Here is an 18,684-nt window from a genome sequence, read left to right on the forward strand (position 1 = left end):
GCCACGTTTTTTTCAACAGCTCCCCTATTGATGGACATTTGGGTTATTTCCAACTTTTTATTATTATATGTATTATAATACTTCTAATAAAAAAGCTTTTTGGGGGTTTGGGGACTATTATATATAAATATTATTAAAGTTCCTCATATCAATTCATCTAAATTCACATCTACTCATCTTTAGGAAAAATTATATCAATTAAATTCCCAGAAGCAGTGGTATTTGAGAGGACATGTTTCTCCATACTCTTGCCAACAAAAGCTATTATGTTATAAAGCATTAACAATCTGATTAGAAAAAAGTGATGCCTTATTGTTGTTTTAATCCATTTATTTAACTATGAGTAGCATAATACATCTTTCAACATGTTTATTGGCCATTTGTATTTCTTCTTTTGTGAATTGCCTTTTTGCATCCTTATTTTTTTTTTCCTACGGGAGTTTTCATTATTTCTTTTAAAGATTTATTTATTTTAGAAAGAGAGAGAATGCATGTGCAAATGGTAGGTGGGGGCAGGAGGAGTAGGGGCAGAAGGAGAGACAGAGAGAGAATCCTAAGCAGATTCCCTGCTGAGCATGGAACTGGATTGATCTGAGCTCGATCTCCCAACCCTGAGATCATGACCTGAGCTGAAATCAAGAGTCAGATGTTTAATTGATTGAGCCACCAGGTGCCCCCATTAATTTTTTAATTAATTAGTTTTCAGAAATCTCTATACCCAATGTGGGGCTTGAATACCAAATCCTGAGATCAAGAGTTGCATGCTCTACCAATCTAGTCTCAAGTTTTCATTATTTTTAAGAGTAGGATGTCCATCTCTATCTAGAAATCAAATACTGTATTCACTTCACTTATTTATTGATTCTTTTTTATTTTTTATTTTTTTATTTTTTATTTATTTTTTTTTTAATTTTTTTTTTTTTTATTTATTTATGATAGTCACAGAGAGATAGAGAGAGAGGCAGAGACACAGGCAGAGGGAGAAGCAGGCTCCATGCACCGGGAGCCTGACGTGGGATTCGATCCCGGGTCTCCAGGATCGCGCCCTGGGCCAAAGGCAGGCGCCAAACCGCTGCGCCACCCAGGGATCCCCTTGATTCTTTTTTAATTTCATCTAAGAGATAACATATTTTGAATAGAACCTGGAGATTCTCATGGAATCTAAAGGAAGCTGAATAATCAGAACTCAGGATGATTGAGGAACTTCTCTCTCAAGTCTTTAGGTCTCCCATCTTTGTTTCTCTGTTTTTCTCTGTTTCTGTCTTTCTGCAGATAGGCATTTTCTCGTTTTCATGGGTGCTCCACAAAGATGGACCCTTTTCTGTATTTCTCTCACTTTCAAGTAAACAGGCCTGTTCCACAAACTCACTGAGTTCAGTTCGAAATTCCTGAGAGAGAATCTGATTGGCTGATCTAAGTTAAGCATCTCCCTCTCGTCCAATCAATGGGGGCTAAAGGACAGGGCCATGTAGGGCAGATATGGCTGCTGGAGGCCACATAGAGGGTCATTAATGATTTGCAGAAAAGGAGGTCATCACAGTTTGGATATATACCTAAAAGGTTTTGACTACAAGTTGCTATTATCATATAATGTACCCTAATGCCAATTTGGACTCTGTTCTCTTAATCAGTTATGCTGTGGCATAATCTTAGTATTAGCTGGTCTTGGCAATTCTGAATCTTAAGGACTTAGAGATCTGGACACAATATCAGCTGCCCTGGTAAGATGAATCACTTTTCTCCTAGACTTTCAACTTCTAATGATAGAATGGCTTAATTCCTTTAAGAAACTTTGGCCTCATCTGGGGATTTGGGATTCATTTAAAAATTTTTTAAAAAATTTATTTATTTACTTGAGACTGAGAAAGAGAAAGAGAGCAGGGGGAGGGGCAGAGGGAGAAGCAGACTCCCCACTGAGCAGGGAGTCGCATACGGGACTCAAACCCAGGACCCTGGGATCATAACCTGAACCAAAGGCAGACACCCAACCAACTGAGCCACTCAAGTGCCCATTTAAATTTCTCAATCGAGATCACCAGCCCAAGAAATTCAGAAAGAAACTGGCTCGTCTTGGGCATATTCCAGGCAGTGGCCTTTCCAGGCATAGCTCCTGACATTGTTCTGACATAAAACCTAAAAGCCCTTTGGGAATATTGCCATCAGCTTTTCTTCCTTAGGGTGGCACTCAGCAATTTGTCCCTTTGTCTCTCAACCAGTCCTTCTCCATGCCTTCTTCCCAATAAAACAAAACACAGCTACAGAGCCATTATAGAAGAACCATATGTGTTATTAACCCCTCAGATTTAAGTGGAAACTCACATTTCTGTGAGTGTCCTGATTGGGTAATACCTCATTTTGGTCAGTGTTTTTGCATAGTGTATTGGAATGGGTCAGTTCTTTATTGTGTGTGGCTGACATAAGAATTGCAGATGTTTAGCATCCTTGGTCCTCAAGGAATTAATGGCTGGGGTACCACTTCCAATCTCATGAGAATTAAAAATGTCCTCACAATGTTTCAGAAGTAATTTTTTTTAAAAATATTTTATTTATTTATTCATGATAGACATAGAGGGAGAGAGAGGCAGAGACACAGGCAGAGGGAGAAGCAGGCTTCATGCAGGGAGCCTGATGTGGGACTTGATCCCGGGACTCCAGGATCGCGCCCTGGGCCAAAGGCAGGCGCTAAACCGCTGAGCCACCCAGGGATCCCCTGTTTCAGAAGTAATTTGAGGAATAGTTGCACTCCTTTGAGATAACTTCTACCATGAACTGAAGTTCTGAGCTACTTGGGTCTCTTATTTGCCAGGATCTCTTTGCATTTTATGGGCTCTTTATATGTGAGCTAAGACCCTAGTATTGCATGGGGCTGGCCAAGAGTTGTTTGTTCTCCTTGGGTCAGCAGCATTCTAAGGGAGTTGTCAGGTTCCAATAACATTTTCTTCTTTTGGATCCTTGGTTAACACAACTTTAATTCATAGGTATTACAAGTTAACTTAAATTTTAGTCAGTAGACTAACATCAATTTCTGATTATTTTGTATGTAAGGCCAAGTTGAACTCAAAGCATAAAGGGAATTGTAGCAGGATATAGTGGATAAAGTGCTAAACTGGGAGTTTGGAGATCCCTTACTTACTGCCTAATTTTGAGTGAATCAGTTCCCCTTTTTTGGCTTCAATTTCTTCATCTGTAAAATGGGGAGGTTGGGCTAAACAGTCTGGTTCTTTTAGGTCTAATATTGGGATTTTTTTTATAATCTGTGTCCCCATTCCATCACCCATAAGATTGGGACAATATGTGTTTACCTCTGAGAGAGACAGAATTTTCCTTAATATTAGTAAAATATTTCAACATTGTGGCCATTCAAAAGTTAGGTCCTGGCAATGATCTAAGCTTCCACAGGTATTAGAGGCTTAAAACCAGTTTCTTATAAAATGTTTATAACTACTGTACAGTAGAAGTTTGTAAATAATGTATCTGTATGCTGATACAGTTGTTTCCCATAAGATAGTCATGTTGGAGGGAAAAAAGTCATTAGAGAAGAGAAAGGGCATATAATTCAAATTTTAATAGAGGACAACAAGGAAGGGAAATGTAGTAGAAGGGGATCCAAGTGAAGTAGTAACGTAGGCTACTTGTACCATTGTCTATTTCTATAGTCATGTTTATGGCCACAATAGTCATCATTTCTCGAAGTGTTTAAGGAATAGGCACTGTGTTGAGCTTACATATTTTATCTCATTTAATTCTCACAGCAATCCTATGTGGGCAGGCACTGTGAATACCACTATTTGGCAGAATGAGAATTTGAATCTTACAGATATGTGACCCAGAACCCAAGCTTTTAAAGCCATCATATTTTACTAACTCTTATTTGGTACTGGGACGTAAGGAAGTAGAATGCTTTCCCTTTCTAAAACCTCCTAGAAACCCAGACACTACTGGTGACTTATTCTAGTGCTGTGTGGCGTTGAAATCGTCATGGAAAACATACCCCAGGGGGATCCCTGGGTGGCTCAGCGGTTTAGCGCCTGCCTTTGGCCTCAGAGCAGGATCCTGGAGACCCGGGATTGAGTCCCGCATCGGGCTCCCAGCATGGAGCCTGCTTCTCTCTCTCTCTATGTCCATCATGAACAAATAAATAAAATCTTAAAAAAAAAAAAAAAAAAAAGGAAAACATACCCCATTAGGAATCTAAAATTGGGGTTCTAGTTTCACTGCTCTATATTTTTGGACAAGATCTAAGCTTTCTGGATCTCACTTTCCTTATTCGTAAAACAGAGAGCTACTGAAAGGTAGAAGGCCATTTCTTACTCATCTTTTTCCCCTTTGGATATAGCGGTGTTGGACAAATAGGAATGGAAGGGGGTAGACAAGATCGTCTCTATGCTGCCTTTCTCAATCTCTGATCTTCAGATGGGACCTTGCCCAGGCAGGTGTACCATTTGTGCAGCAATATTTTGCTTTCTATTTTAAAAACAGAAGAAGGCATGCCAAATATTCATCACTTAACCTTTACTTTGAGAGGGTTCGTCTTGACAGAATGAGTAGGAGATTGCGGGTGCTGCTGTCTGGACCTGTGATTGACGTTCGTATCCAAGGCCTCCTTTACTTTCCAGAGACTTGATACCACTGTTGCATAACAGAAACAACACTGATAAATTGTAGTAACCCTGACGAAGGATGGCTGGAACCCAGGGATTCACGGCACTATCTATCCGGGAAAGCAGCTCTTAAAACTTAACGCAGACAAACCCTTTCAGGGCGAGGGGCAAACCCCTGACCGAGAAGACTGTCCTGCGTACACCCTGGTACTTGACCTTGCCCTGGTCGCTTCTCCTCCCAGACTGGTTTCCTCACCTGCAAAATGGTGGAACTGCCGCAGACCGACATCCCCGAGGTTCTCCCCAAACCCCGAGCTCTAACTCCTCCCCTTGAGGGTGGGGGTGGGGCGAGCAGAAGGTCAGGCCAGGAGTCACCCCCAGCCGCGGGGCGGTCCCTCTCCTCCTTCCCACTCCCCGCTCCCTCGCTCCACCGCGGTGAGGTCACGCGGGGGACGTCACGGGGTTGTGACGCCACCGAGGGGCGGGGCCCCCGGAGAGGAAGGGGCGGGGCAAGGCGGGCGGCGCCTGCGCAGTGGGCGCGGCGCGGGAGGAGGCGGAGGCGGCGGAGAAGCGAGAGGCGGCGGCGGCGGAGGCGGCGGCGCTGGGGGGGGTGGGAGGGGGGGGAGCGAGAGTGTGAGTGAGTGGCTGAGTGAGTTTATCCCTATGAGGCGGTGAGAGGCCCGGGGCCTACCTCAAAGGAGCGGGGTCGCGGCGCCTGCTAGCAGCGGGCCCCCTCCCTGTCCCCGGGCCCGGCGGCGCGGCGCGGCGGCGGCGGCGGCGGCGGCTAGGTTGTGAGGAGGCGGGGAAGCGGGTGTCCGGCCCCAGCCATGGAGGGCATGGACGTGGACCTGGACCCCGAGCTGATGCAGAAGTTCAGCTGCTTGGGCACCACCGACAAGGACGTGCTCATCTCCGAGTTCCAGCGGCTCCTCGGCTTCCAGCTCAACCCGGCCGGCTGCGCCTTCTTCCTGGACATGACCAACTGGTGAGCCGGCCCCGCCGCGCCAGCACTGGGGCCCGCGGGGAAGGGAAGGGAAGGGAAGGGAAGGGACACGCGAGCTCGGCCGTAGGGCGGGCCGGGCGGGCACTGAGGGGCACCCCCCTCCCAGGGCGTGGACGGCGTGTGGGGTGCCCCGGGGACTGGGGAGGAGGGGGGGCTGAGCAAGGCTGGAGAGGACGTACGAGGGGAGTGGGGCGCCACCGGGTGCAGGAGGGGCGGAGGGGAGATTGGGGAGGGGCTCCTGAGGTTCTGCGGAGAATTAGGGGCCGAGGAACGTCGGGAGAGACTTGAGTATGGAGGCACAGGAGTAGACGTGAGCGCCAGAGGGCTGCGGTGTTGGTAAACAGAATAGGAAATATGAATTTGGGGAGTGGGAAAGAAGCTGGGAGTATGGAGTTAGGGTCGAGGAAGACCGGGATAAGGGGGAACTCCGGGAGATAATTCGGTGTTGATGGAAGAACCTGGGGCACGGGAGAGACTTGGGAGTTGGGAGCTGAGAACACATACTGTGTGTGTGTGCGTGCGTGTGCGTGTTTGTTTGGGTTTCTCCATTCGAGGAATGATAGGGAAACAGGAAAACAATGTTATGGGGGAGGACAAGTGAGTACGGTAAGAGAGAGGACTCTCCTGAAGAGTGGTGCCAGGGAGGAGTGGGATATGCGAGTACAAGTACTAACGGAAGACCAGGAGTGCTGGACCTGGGGCTGGGTCCGGGAAAGCCTTAGGAACGGTGAAGGAAGGGAGATCATCTTGGACGAGGGGACTTTCTGCGGGCACTGGAGCCCTGGACCCCGGGATGTCAGAGTGGGGAGGGGCTTATCTGAAATAAAGCGGAGTTATTTGGGATGTTTGGGAAAATGGAGAGCTTGGCTTAGGCTGGGAACCAATTTTTTGGCTTGGTGTCTCCTTGTAGAATTAAGGCAGAAGACCATGGCACTTAGACTAAAGGAGTGTTTCTTGGCTTTGAATGTAGCACTTGCTATTTTGATAAGCAGGGCTTCTCCTTGTTCTAGGAGAAGGGGTTGTGGAGTTCACTTAGGGTGAGTGATGAAGTAGGGACCATTAGACTTACTTTGAAAGGATTTCAGGTGAAACAACTCATTTTTCTTTGGCCAGAAAGCCATGGGATGAGTGCCCTTTGCTCTCTGTTTGGGCATTCAGTCCCCTGACTTGTGGAATCTTGTTTCTCTTGGCATCACTTATACTACCAGCTTTCCCTTTATTCCATGTCCACTGAATGCCTCAGGCAATGCCAGAAAAAAAAAAAAAAAAGAGGCTGTAAGCCTCCTCTTTATCTCATTCTTCTTCTAGTCCTTTCTGGAATGACGCTCATCTTACTTGTAGCTGTGGTCACACCAAAAGTGATGTGTGAATTTTTTTTCATTGTTGCATCATTGGTAGGTCTTGTTATTTTGCCTTTAAACTTGATTGTTGTAGCAAGGGTGGAATTTTTTAGATTTTAGAAAACTTTTTGAGGCATTGAATGCAGGGGAAAGTCTTTATAATTGAAGAAGCATTTCTGATCCCCACTTCTATCTTTTATGTCTGGGATTATCTACGAGAGGGACTAGAGCTTCTAGTAGTTTTCTGAACACCAACCTATGGTGTTTAAATAGTCGGTGGTAGAGGTTATTGAAAACATTGAGAACAAGTATTACACTAGTGAAATTTGGAAGTAAAGCTGTATCTTGACGAGGGTTCTCTTGCCTACCTACTTCTGTACCTCCAGCTCTTTTCCTTCCTTGTTTACACTAGTTTAGCATAGGAAATGGCATATTGTTGCTACCAGTTTGGTAGGGGAGGATCATTATTTCTCCCCACTGCTTTTTGAGTCGTACCACTTAAACCCTGCCCTTATAAGTTTTTAGTTCTTTAGAGTCAGTATTTATTAGTATAATTATTATGGCTACAGAACCAGTGTAATGAATTTTATATGTTTGAGGTGTGTGTGTTTAACATCTAAGATTGTTTGTTTTTAGGTGTTGTGAAAGATGAGGCCCAGTGTGGATAAGAAAAAAAATAACTTAAAAATTATAGTTGCCTTATAAAAATTTTACTTGGATTTTTATTTTTTATTTTTTATTTTTTTATTACTTGGATTTTTAAATAAAAAATTATTAAGGTCAAAGACACCATGTATTCTAATGAGATGACATCTGTAAGAAACAAGGTGTAATAGGGACGCCTGGGTGGCTCAGTTGCTGAGCGGCTGCCTTTGGCTCAGGGTGTGATGCTGGAGTTCTGTGATTGGGTCCCACAGCGGGCTTCCTGCATGGAGCCTGTTTCTCCCTCTGCCTATGTCTATGCCTCTCTCTCTCTCTCTCTCTCATTAATAAATAAATAAAATCTTAAAAAAAGGGGGGAGGGAAACAAGGTGCGATACACTTCTGAACAAAGCAATGAGTCATTAAAAGATGGGTTCAGGTTTTATTTATTATTATTTAAAAAAAAATTTTTTTTTAAATTTTTATTTATTTATGATAGTCACAGAGAGAGAGAGAGAGAGAGAGGGGGGGGGCAGAGACACAGGCAGAGGGAGAAGCAGGCTCCATGTATCGGGAGCCCGACGTGGGACTCGATCCCGGGTCCTCAGGATCGCGCCCTGGGCCAAAGGCAGGCGCCAAACCGCTGCGCCACCCAGGGATCCCTGGGTTCAGGTTTTAAAGTAGTTAGAAGTTAGTAGCTTCTTAGAAATCCAGGCAATTAAGTGATAACTCAGCTTTAAGCTACATTACCTTATTTTTTGGCTGTAGAAGTCATATTCTTTGTCTTTGATTATAAAATGAAAAACTATTTCTGAACTGAAAGGAGGCTTGGTATTCTTTTCTTTCTAATGAAAGTAGTTAGCTGCAGTATTGTATTTTGATTGCTATTTTGACCTGGCTAAATTTGTCTTCTTAGATTTTTGTTTTAAACAAATACTCATTATAATTAATAAGATCTAGGTTAAAATAAATGAAATTGTACATGTGTACTTGGTCAAAACATTTGTGTGTTAAGAAATACATAGTCTAGGGATCCCTGGGTGGCGCAGCGGTTTGGCGCCTGCCTTTGGCCCAGGGCGCGATCCTGGAGACCCGGGATCGAATCCCACGTCAGGCTCCCGGTGCATGGAGCCTGCTTCTCCCTCTGCCTGTGTCTCTGCCTCTCTCTCTGTTTCTCTGTGACTATCATAAATAAATAAAAATTAAAAAAAAAAAAAAAAAAAAAAAAAAGAAATACATAGTCTAGGGGCAACTAGGTGGCTCAGTGGTTGAGCCTCTGCCTTTGGTTCAGGGGGTGATACTGGGGTCCTGGGATACTTCCTCTGCCTATGTCTCTGCCTTTCTCTCTGCTTCTCTCATGAATAAATAAATAAAATCTTAAAAAGAAATATATAATCTAGATACTTATTATTTTTAAGTATCGTTTAATATCCAATTTTGTAAACTGTTGAGATAATCCTAATACAGGTTAGCAAAATCTCTCTCAAATTGTTGTGATTAACCTGTTGAATTTGAGATGATTAACTTTACTGTGACTTCGTAAGTGCCTGCTGTGCATTTTAATAAATAACCATCATTTAGTTGTTTGATAACTGTTAGAAAATAATATGGTAAGTTAAAAATTATTTAAAAATGTAGGCCATAAGTTTTCTAAAATGAAACTCAAGTTGGAAAGACTATGCTTCTGTTTTCAAAAGTAAGTATTTTTTGTTTTCAGTAACAAACAACTTTTTAAGAAGCTGTTGAACTAAATTGAATGTTTTGGCTTTGTAAATTATCTACCCTAGAATTTTTTTTTTCTAGTTGTTCCTTGTGCAGCATGTAGATATATTTATTTGTTTAGTTTGGAACCAAGTATGTTTCAATGTAAGCATTTTTTTTGTAGTGATAAACCTGAGTTGGCAGCCATGCTGCTGGAGAATTGATAGAACTGCCTCTTAAAAAAAGTAGTCAATTTTCAGTTCCTAAGTGAGTACATAAAATGAATAAATGGTGTGAAAAGACCCAATATCTGAAGCCAACTGGAATGGCTTATAGATTAGTATAACTTCCTGTAGGAAAAAAAAAAAACAAAAAAACAAACTTTCTGTAGGTATAATGTCTTGCAGAGAGACTACTAGGCTTTGAGTATAGAATCTGGAATTCTAAAACTGGAAGCTGGCTTAAGAGATCCTCTAGTTCATTTCAGTTTTTCCTGAAGAATTGAGTATAATACTTCCAAGATTGCTTATTCTTACATCCCTGAGGGCAGAGATTTGCATGATACCTTATTATCGTGTTTAATTACTTTTCTAGTTAGAATTTTGTCAAAACTAAATCTCTCTTACTACAATTTAGACTTTTTCATTGCTTATACCCTCCTTGGAGATGGAGAATATCTAATAAACATCTTCCTTAAGAGGTCAGAAAGTTTCTGTTAATTCAAATCACTAAAGCTTTTTAACCTTTTATAATTTAAGCACATTCAATTTAGTGGTTTCTCATCCTTTAATGTAGTCTAATACATTTTTTGTTTTAAGGGGAAACCAGCATAAAAATTTAACGTAAGCCATTTTATTTTAAGTGTACAGTTTAATGTTACATAAGATTTTAAATTCACTTCTGGCCTTCAAAATCTTTTGTCTCGTGTTTTTAAAGTGAGTTCTTTAGCATTTGAGACAAGAGGCAAATAACACTTTTAGATTTTATTTATTTTTATTTATTTTTTATTTATTTATTTATTTTTTTTTAAATTTTATTTATTTATGATAGTCACACAGAGAGAGAGAGAGGGGCAGAGACACAGGCAGAGGGAGAAGCAGGCTCCCGACGTGGGATTCGATCCCGGGTCTCCAGGATCGCTCCCTGGGCCAAAGGCAGGCGCCAAACCGCTGCGCCACCCAGGGATCCCTATTTTTATTTTTTATTAAAGTAGGCTCCATGCGCATCTTGGAGCTTGAACTCAAGACCTCGGGATTGAGAGTTGCATGCTCTACTAACTGAGCTAACCAGATCCCCTAGATTTTATTTTATTTTTTAATACTTCTAGGTTTTTAGAGGACATTAACTTAGGAGTTACAGATATAAATACAATAATTTTGACTAGCATATAGCCTGTATTGACTGTTCATTTGGCTAGTGCTTTGCAGTTGTGGTGTGGCAACATCCTAGGTTACCTGCAGGTATCTTCAGGAAGTATTTTGTATTTTTTGGAACAATTACATGTGCCCATCATGGATGGAACAGATGTTTTCTAGAAAAGTAACTTGGAGGAAAATGTTTTTATACAGTCTTGTCCTGTTGACTTTGTCAACATTGTCAGAGGCACCTGACTGGATAAAATAAAGGTATAACTGACACAGTGAAGCAAAATCAGAATCTAGACATGAAAATCAGTTGTACCTCTTATTTCACAGTACCTCTCCTGCCTGATCTAAATCCATTTCTCAGTCACCTGCATGGTAAATGAGTTTCTCATCCATTCTCTGGTTTATATGCATGAGTCTAGGAAAAGTCCCTTTATAACAGATAAACCATGATATTAATACTGGGTTTCTTGAAAGTAATTTGTGCCAAGCAGCAATTTTAGGAGGAGGGTAGGGAAGGATTGCATAACATTCTGTGACCTTTTTAAAAAATATTTATTTATTTAAAGTGGGAGAGGGGCAGAGGGAAAAGGAGAGAGAGAGAGAGAGAATCTCAAGCAGATTCCCTGCTGAGCACAAGCCCCACTCACTAGGTCTCACAACCCTAAGACCATGACCCTGATCTGAGATCATGACCTGAGCCGAAATCGAGTCAGATTCTCAACAGACTGAGCCACCCCAGTGTCCTACACTCTATGACATTTTCAAGAAGATTGGGAATTCTTGCTTTGGAGTTCTTCTCTTCTACTTTGTTCTTACCTTTTTTGAGTGACACGTACAAAGTAGAACTCTGGGTAGGATATAAACAAGTTTACAAATAGAGCATTTAGATTCATTTTAGTTTTAAAAGGAGCACAGTAAAACGTACATTGTTGCCCTACAGGAAGTCTTTACAAACAGTATTGCTGTGGGACTTGTATTCCTGATCAAAGATGAAGTCAAAACTAATCTCCATTATAGCTAGGGTGGGTGGAAGTGGTTTCTTTACCATATCTTATCTTCCCACTCCTTCCACACAAAATTTGTGTAGCACATAACAGCAAAAACTATCAACCAGATAGTATTTAAATGAATCTATTTTGGATAGATCCTTAGCAGACAGTGTAATACAAAAAGCAGAAGACAGCAACTATTATAATTTGTGCTCTAGTAGGAAAAGAACATGTCTGAAATGATCAGAGAAAAATTTCAGGATAATGCAGAAACATTCATATATCAATACCGAATTAGCTGTATAAAATTTCAGACAGGTAGGAATGGACTGAATCAAATAGAACCAGCGGTTTGGCGCCTGCCTTTGGCCCAGGGCGCGATCCTGGAGACCCAGGATGGAGTCCCACATCGGGCTCCCGTGCATGGAGCCTGCTTCTCCCTCTGCCTGTGTCTCTGCCCCTCTCTCCCTCTCTCTGTGACTATCATAAAAACAAAAACAAAAACAAAAACAAAAACCAGTGATTCACAATGATTGAATGGCTGCCATAGGCAAGTTGTGTTCTTAGAAGTTTTGAAATAATTAGTGGATTTGAATTGATGGAAAAGCAGTATATTGTAGGTAAAAGCTATTTCCTGAGTGAAACCAGGAAGGAGCAAGTGGAGCAGAGCCATCTAGGAGCTTGGCTTGGGTAGAATGTCGTTGGTTAATGGACTCAAGAATGACAAGACATGGATTTATTTTTATTTTTTGTTTGGAATATTGTTGATTTTTTAAAAATTGAGATGAAATTGACATAACATGAAATCAAACCATGACAAAGTGAACAATTCAGTGGCATTTACCACACTCACAATGTGGTAGCTACCACTTCTTTGTAGCCAAAACATTTTCAACACCCCAAAAGGAAACCCTACACCTGTCAAAGCAGTTGCTCCTCATTCCCTGGAAACCCAAGCTCTGGCAATCACCCGGGTCACCATTTTCTTCCTTTGCCTTGACAACCATCAATCTGAAGTCTTTATCTGTGGATGTGTACCTATTCTGGATATTTCATATGAAGGGAGCCATACAATATTAGTCCTTTTGTGTCTAATGTCTTCCAAGGTTCATCCATATTGTATAGCATGTATCAATATTTCATTACTTTTTGTGGCTAAATAATATTTCAATGTATGCTGATACCACAATTTATCCATTCATCTGTTGATGGATGTTCAAGCCACTTCCAACTTCTGGCTATTGTGAATAGTGCTGTATGAAAATGCATGTACACATATTTGAGTCCCTGTTTTTACTTCTTTTGGTTAAATACTTAGGAATTGAATTGCTGGGTCTTAACGGTAATTCTATGTTTAACTTTTTGAGGAACCATCGAAGTATTTTCCATAGCAATTGAATTATTTTATATCCGCCAGCAATGAACAAAGGTCTGTCCCAGTTTCTCCATAACCTTACCAACCACTATTATCCTTTATTAAATTATAGCTATTCATCTGAGTATGAAGTGGAACCTCATTGCAATTTTTATTTCTATTGCTCTGATTACTAATGATACTGAATGCCTTTTAGTATGTTTTTTAGCCATTTGTATACTTCCTTGGAGAAGTGTTTTTTTCTTTTTTTTTTTTTTTGAGAAGTGTTTTTTTCAAGTCCTTTTGCTTTTTTTTTTTTTTTAATTTGGATTGTCTTTTTTGTTCAGTTGTAAGAGTTCTTTATATGTTCTGTATACTAGACCCTTATCAGATATGTGATTTGCATGTATTGTCTCCTATTTTATAGGTTGTCTTTTCATTTTTCTTGATAACATCCTTCAATGCACATGTTTTTATTTTGGATGCCATCCTGTTTATCTAATTTTTTTGTTGTTGCTTGTGCTTTTTGCATTGGATCTAATAATCTATTGCTAATCCCAAGGTCATGAAGATTTATCTCTATGTTTTTTCTTAGAGTTTTAAGATTTCACGTTTTATATTTAGATGACTGACCTATTTTGAGTTAATTTTTTAAAAATTTTTATTTATTTATGATAGTCACAGAGAGAGAGAGAGAGAGAGAGAGGGAGGCAGAGACATAGGCAGAGGGAGAAGCAGGCTCCATGCACCAGGAGCCTGATGTGGGATTCGATCCTGCGTCTCCAGGATCGCGCCCTGGGCCAAAGGCAGGCGCCAAACCGCTGTGCCTCCCAGGGATCCCTTGAGTTAATTTTTGTATAGAAAGTAAGGTAGGAGTCCAACTTAATCCTATTGTAGCTTAATTTTGTTTTGTTTTTATAAAAGATTTATTCACAGAGAGAGAGAGAGAGGCAGAGACACAGGCAGAGGGAGAAGCAGGCTCCTTGCAGGGAGAGTTTGATCCCGGGACTCCAGGATCATGCCCCAGGCTGAAGGTGGCGCTAAACTGCTGAGCCACCCGGGCTGCCCTGTAGCTTAATTTTAATTTTAATTTAGCTTAATATGCTCTGTGACTGGTTTCTCATTGACTCTGTATTAAATATATCCTTTACTTGTATAGGAAATATCCTCTCTTTGGCTAAACCTAAAAATTGGGCCAGAAAAGGGTGCAAGGTTTTCTGATGGTGGAATGTGTTATGGATGTTATATTGTTGGCAAAACTAAATGTGTTTTTAAAAAGTCAATCTATCCTTTTCCCCATCCTACTAGCCAGCTTTTCATTCTGATTTTTCCCTTTTCTGTTAATAGCTCCGTTGGTCTTCCAGACATTAGGCTTGAACTGAATTCTATCCAGTGCCCTCTTGTTCCTGGAGACCTCAAATCATTTGCCAAACCCCATTCGTTTCCACTCTACAGTGCACTTCCCAACTCTTTTTTTCCATTCCCCTTGCCACAACCTTAACAGGAACACTCTCCAAATTGGCTTTCTACACCTGGCACTCTTCCTTCTAATCCATTTTATGGACACACCACTACCAGATAAATCTATCTTTCTTTTTTTAATAAGATTTTTATTTATTTATTCATGAGAGAGAGAAAAAGAGGCAGAGACAGGCAGAGGGAGAAGCAGGCTCCATGCTGGAAGCCCAATGTCGGACTCGATCCCAGGACTCTGGGATCACGACCGGAGTCAAAGGCAGACGCTCAGCTGCTAAGCCATCCAGGTGTCCCTTTTTTTTTTTTTTTTAATTTAAATTCAATTTGCCAACATATACCCAGTGCTCATCACATCACATGCCTTCCTTAATGCCTGTCACTCAGTTACCCTGTCCCTCCACCCACCCAGATTAATCTTTTAAATCACAGCTTTATTTTGGTGCATTTTTTTCTTCTTAAAAACCTTTAACAATGCCCTTGTTGAATACTAGAAAAAGAACAGAGCTTTAGCTTGACATTCAGGGCCTTCCAAAGATTGGTCCTGGTTTATCTATCTCTACCTTTCTGGCGTATCTTTTTTTTTTTTTTTTCTTTTTTAAGATTTTATTTATTTATTTGAGGCAGAGGGAGTGTGCACATGCATAAGTTGAGGGGGGGCACTAGGAGCAGGAGAAGCAGGAGAAGCAGACTCTCAACTGAGCAGGCAGCCTGAGAACCCTGAGATTATGACATAAGCCAAAGACAGACAACTAACTGAGCCAGCCAGGTGCCCCCAAAGAAAACCTTTCTGGTATATCTTTACTCTGGATATCTTCTTTCTCTCTGTTCCATTCAAACTGATTTGTTGCTCATTTTCCACACCTACTTTTGTTTTCCCAATTTTAACCTTTTTCTTCTACCTAGAATGTTCTTTCCTTTTATTATGCCTCATGAGATCCTTTTTTTTTTTTTTTGAAATTGGGACACTAGTCACTGTAGTTAGTGCTGTCTTCTCTAAACTCCGCTCTTGCCTTTTTAATATCATTGATCATATATGATACCTACGCAGGAGAGGAAAATACATCCTAATAGTTTTTGGTTCTCCCAGAACATTTGCTGCCATGAATGGTATATATTTGGTGCTCAGTAAATATTTGAAGTAAGCTGTTTAGGTAAATGGAGTAAATACTTCGTTTTTATAGAAATCTTGAAGAAAAAAGTTCTATAATCTAGGCTCTTTTTAAGGCTTTTTTTTCTTTGTAGATTTCATTTGCCATAAGATTTAAATGTTGCCAGTATATATTCCAAACATGACGTGAAAGAAATTAAAATTAAACAGCAAGAATATTGTTTCTGGAAGCAATTTGAGCCCTCTAGATATTGGCCCACCTTATATACCTACCTTTTCAGGCATATTTCCTTGAACTGAATATTAGGTAACATTTATTTAGATGTGAATGGAGAAAAATATTTTGTGGGGTCTCTCAAGTTTTTCTGTATTTCATTGAGGAAAAAATTTAAAAAGTAATATAAGCACATAGTAAGTTCAAGTAGTTTAGAAAGGCCTTCACAGGGGTTGCAAACTAAAATGTCTATAGATGTCAGGAGGAGAATGTGAACAGTTGAAGTGTTTGAAAGAAACAAGCGCTAGAAAGTACTTGTCTTTTTTAAGAAGGTTACTTCCCTTAATTCACATATTACCAGGATGGAATGGGGTCCTAGTGTTCTTAGATTTTTCCATTTTTTCAAGAGAAGCCAGTAAATCAGAGTTTTATGGAAAATCTCCTGATTTTCAAATGTTGGCAACTAATTCAAATATTTTTAAAACACTGTATGGGCCAAATAAAGCACATCTATAGGTAGGATGTGGTCCTTGGGCCACTAATTTGCAAACTCTGGGCTAAAAGTGAGAAGCAGAAGTCCCCTTTCCTTTCCACATATAGCCTCTACTGTCTGTTTTTTTCTGTACCTTTTAGAAAATTTCTATGCCTTTAGAATTTTGCATGCATATATATACACATATATACTTAGTGTGTGTGCATATATGTATTTTAACAGCAGTGGTATTGCAATTTGAATAATTGTTCTTCCTATCCAGTATAATGGATACCACAGCCCTTGAACTGAATTAGTTGTCATGATACTTGGATGGGATGATCAAATAGATACATACTTTTCTAAAAGTGCAGTGGTAGATTTGATCTCTTCAAGTACGGTAGAATTTCTTCACTGTATTGAGCAACAGCCTCTCATCCAGTAATTACATAAAATTATTAAGAAGTTCTTTTGCTACGTTAAGAACAAAATGTGTTAACTAGTGAGTTCATCTGAATTTGCTTATGAGAGATTGTCAGGGAACACATTTTATGAGTTATACTTTTTAGGAACCTAAAACACAAGACTGAAACTCACAGAAGAGGTTTAGCTCCTATTATTAAGTCGCCTTGTGCAGATGAAACTAATACATTTTTTACTTGTAAGCGTAATTGATTTTGTGAGTGGTTTTCTAATGATTTGCCAAAGTTAATATATGTCTTGGGAGGGAACAATTTATTCCAAATATGGAACTCAGGCCCACTGAAATTACTATGTACTGGATTTTAAAAGACTCACTTTAAAAAATGAACAGTGGTGTTTTCTTATGTTTGAGCCTCGGCTCTGTGAAGTGTTTCCAAAGGTTCACACTTGAATTATTGTGCTTGAGGTCAGTGATTCACAGCCTATTATGGAGCAACAGCCTACTACTAGATTGAATGATACACAGTGTGCTTTCTAAAGTGCTTTCTGGTTAGCTTTCCTTTCCTTTGCTTTGGCTTCTTTTCTCCCCTCCCCTCCCCTCCCCTCCCCTCCCCTCCCTTCCCCTTTCCCTTTTCTTTCCCTTTCCTTTCCTCTTTCAATGGGGCACAAGCAGAGGGAGAGGGAGAGGCAGACTCCCTGCTCAGCAGGGAGCCTAATATGGGGCTTGATCCCCACACCTTGGGATCATGATCTGAGCCAAAGGCAGACACTTAATGGAGTGAGCCACCCTGGCACCCCCGCATTTCTTTTATATAGTAAATTTTACTTTTTAATTTTTTGTAATACTTTGATAATAGGGTTTGGGAAAATGGAGATCACTGGCTGCAGGGTGGGTTTTGCATATAACTACAACTGGAAACCAACTGCCTTTAAAAATTTTAAATTAAAAAATAACTATTTTATTATGATATAAAGTTTTATTGTTACATAAATCATTGCAGATAAGCTAGAAAGTGCCAGTCAGCAAAAAGGGAGCAGAAATAAGCTATACTCACAGGAGCCAGAGATAAATAATTTTAACCTTTTCATCTCTTTTTTTCTCATACTATAGTATGTGTGTGTACCTGTATGTTTTACAAAAGTGGAATATTTGCTATATTCCAGATACCTTTCCAAGTGATTGTTTACTCTATAATTTAATGTTCACAATAATTTTAGGAAGTAAGTAACATTATCCTCATTTTACAGAAAAGGAAAAGAGATTCAGTAAGGTTAAATAATTTGCCTAAAGTTACATGGATAATAGTGGTAGAAATATGATTCAGATTTAAGCAGTTTGGGAGCAGTGTGCACCCGATTGCTGTTTTATACACTAGGGACGTTGCTAGGGCTGCCATAACAAATTATCACAAATAGGGTAGCTTAAAACAAAAAGTTATGTTCTTACAGTTCTGGGGAGGCTAGAAGTTGAAGTCAGGGCATCAGTATGGCTGTGCTCCCTCTAAGGTTTTAGAGAAGAATCTCCCTTATCTTTTAGCTTCTGATGACATTTCTTGGGGTCTCTAGGTTTGTAGCTGTTTTCACTCTGATCTCTGCCTCAGTAGTCACGTGGCCTTCTTCCTTGTGTATGTGTCTCCAGATTTCTCCCTCCCTAGAAGGACACTAGGCAGTTGGATTTTGGGCCCAGCCTAACCTGATCTCTTCTAAACTGCAGACTCTTTCCAAATAAGACCACTTTCTGAGGTTCTGAGTAGATGAGAATTTTGGTGGATACTCTTCATCTGCTACACACACTATTTGTAATCTGCTTTCACTTAAAATCTCTTATGGCTGTTCTTCGTTTTTAATAAATACGATTCTATACTTTTAAAAGCTTCATAGTATTCTGTTACATGGATATAAAATAATTTAATAATCCTTTTTCATTGGATATCAGGGTTTTTAATTTTTTGTCACTGTAAACTCAGTATTGAATATCCTTGTAGGTAAGTCTT

General features: G+C 40.4%; 1 protein-coding gene across 2 annotated transcripts in view; it reads left to right on the top strand.

Annotated features, from left to right (window-relative positions):
* The first annotated feature begins 5,221 nt into the window (after nt 1-5,221).
* Nucleotides 5,222-18,684, top strand: part of ILRUN (inflammation and lipid regulator with UBA-like and NBR1-like domains) — a 95,210-nt gene continuing 81,747 nt past the window's right edge. Inside the window, exon 1 of one of the 2 annotated variants that reach the window (XM_041751724.1) lies at nt 5,222-5,586. In XM_041751724.1, the coding sequence (XP_041607658.1) occupies nt 5,429-5,586 (158 nt within the window). In that variant the 5' untranslated portion in view covers nt 5,222-5,428. The remainder of the gene's footprint in view (nt 5,587-18,684) is intronic. The other variant, XM_041751713.1, reaches the window with a different exon arrangement.

The sequence above is a fragment of the Vulpes lagopus genome, chromosome 1 (assembly GCF_018345385.1).
Source record: "Vulpes lagopus strain Blue_001 chromosome 1, ASM1834538v1, whole genome shotgun sequence".
Classification (NCBI taxonomy): Eukaryota; Metazoa; Chordata; class Mammalia; order Carnivora; family Canidae; genus Vulpes; species Vulpes lagopus.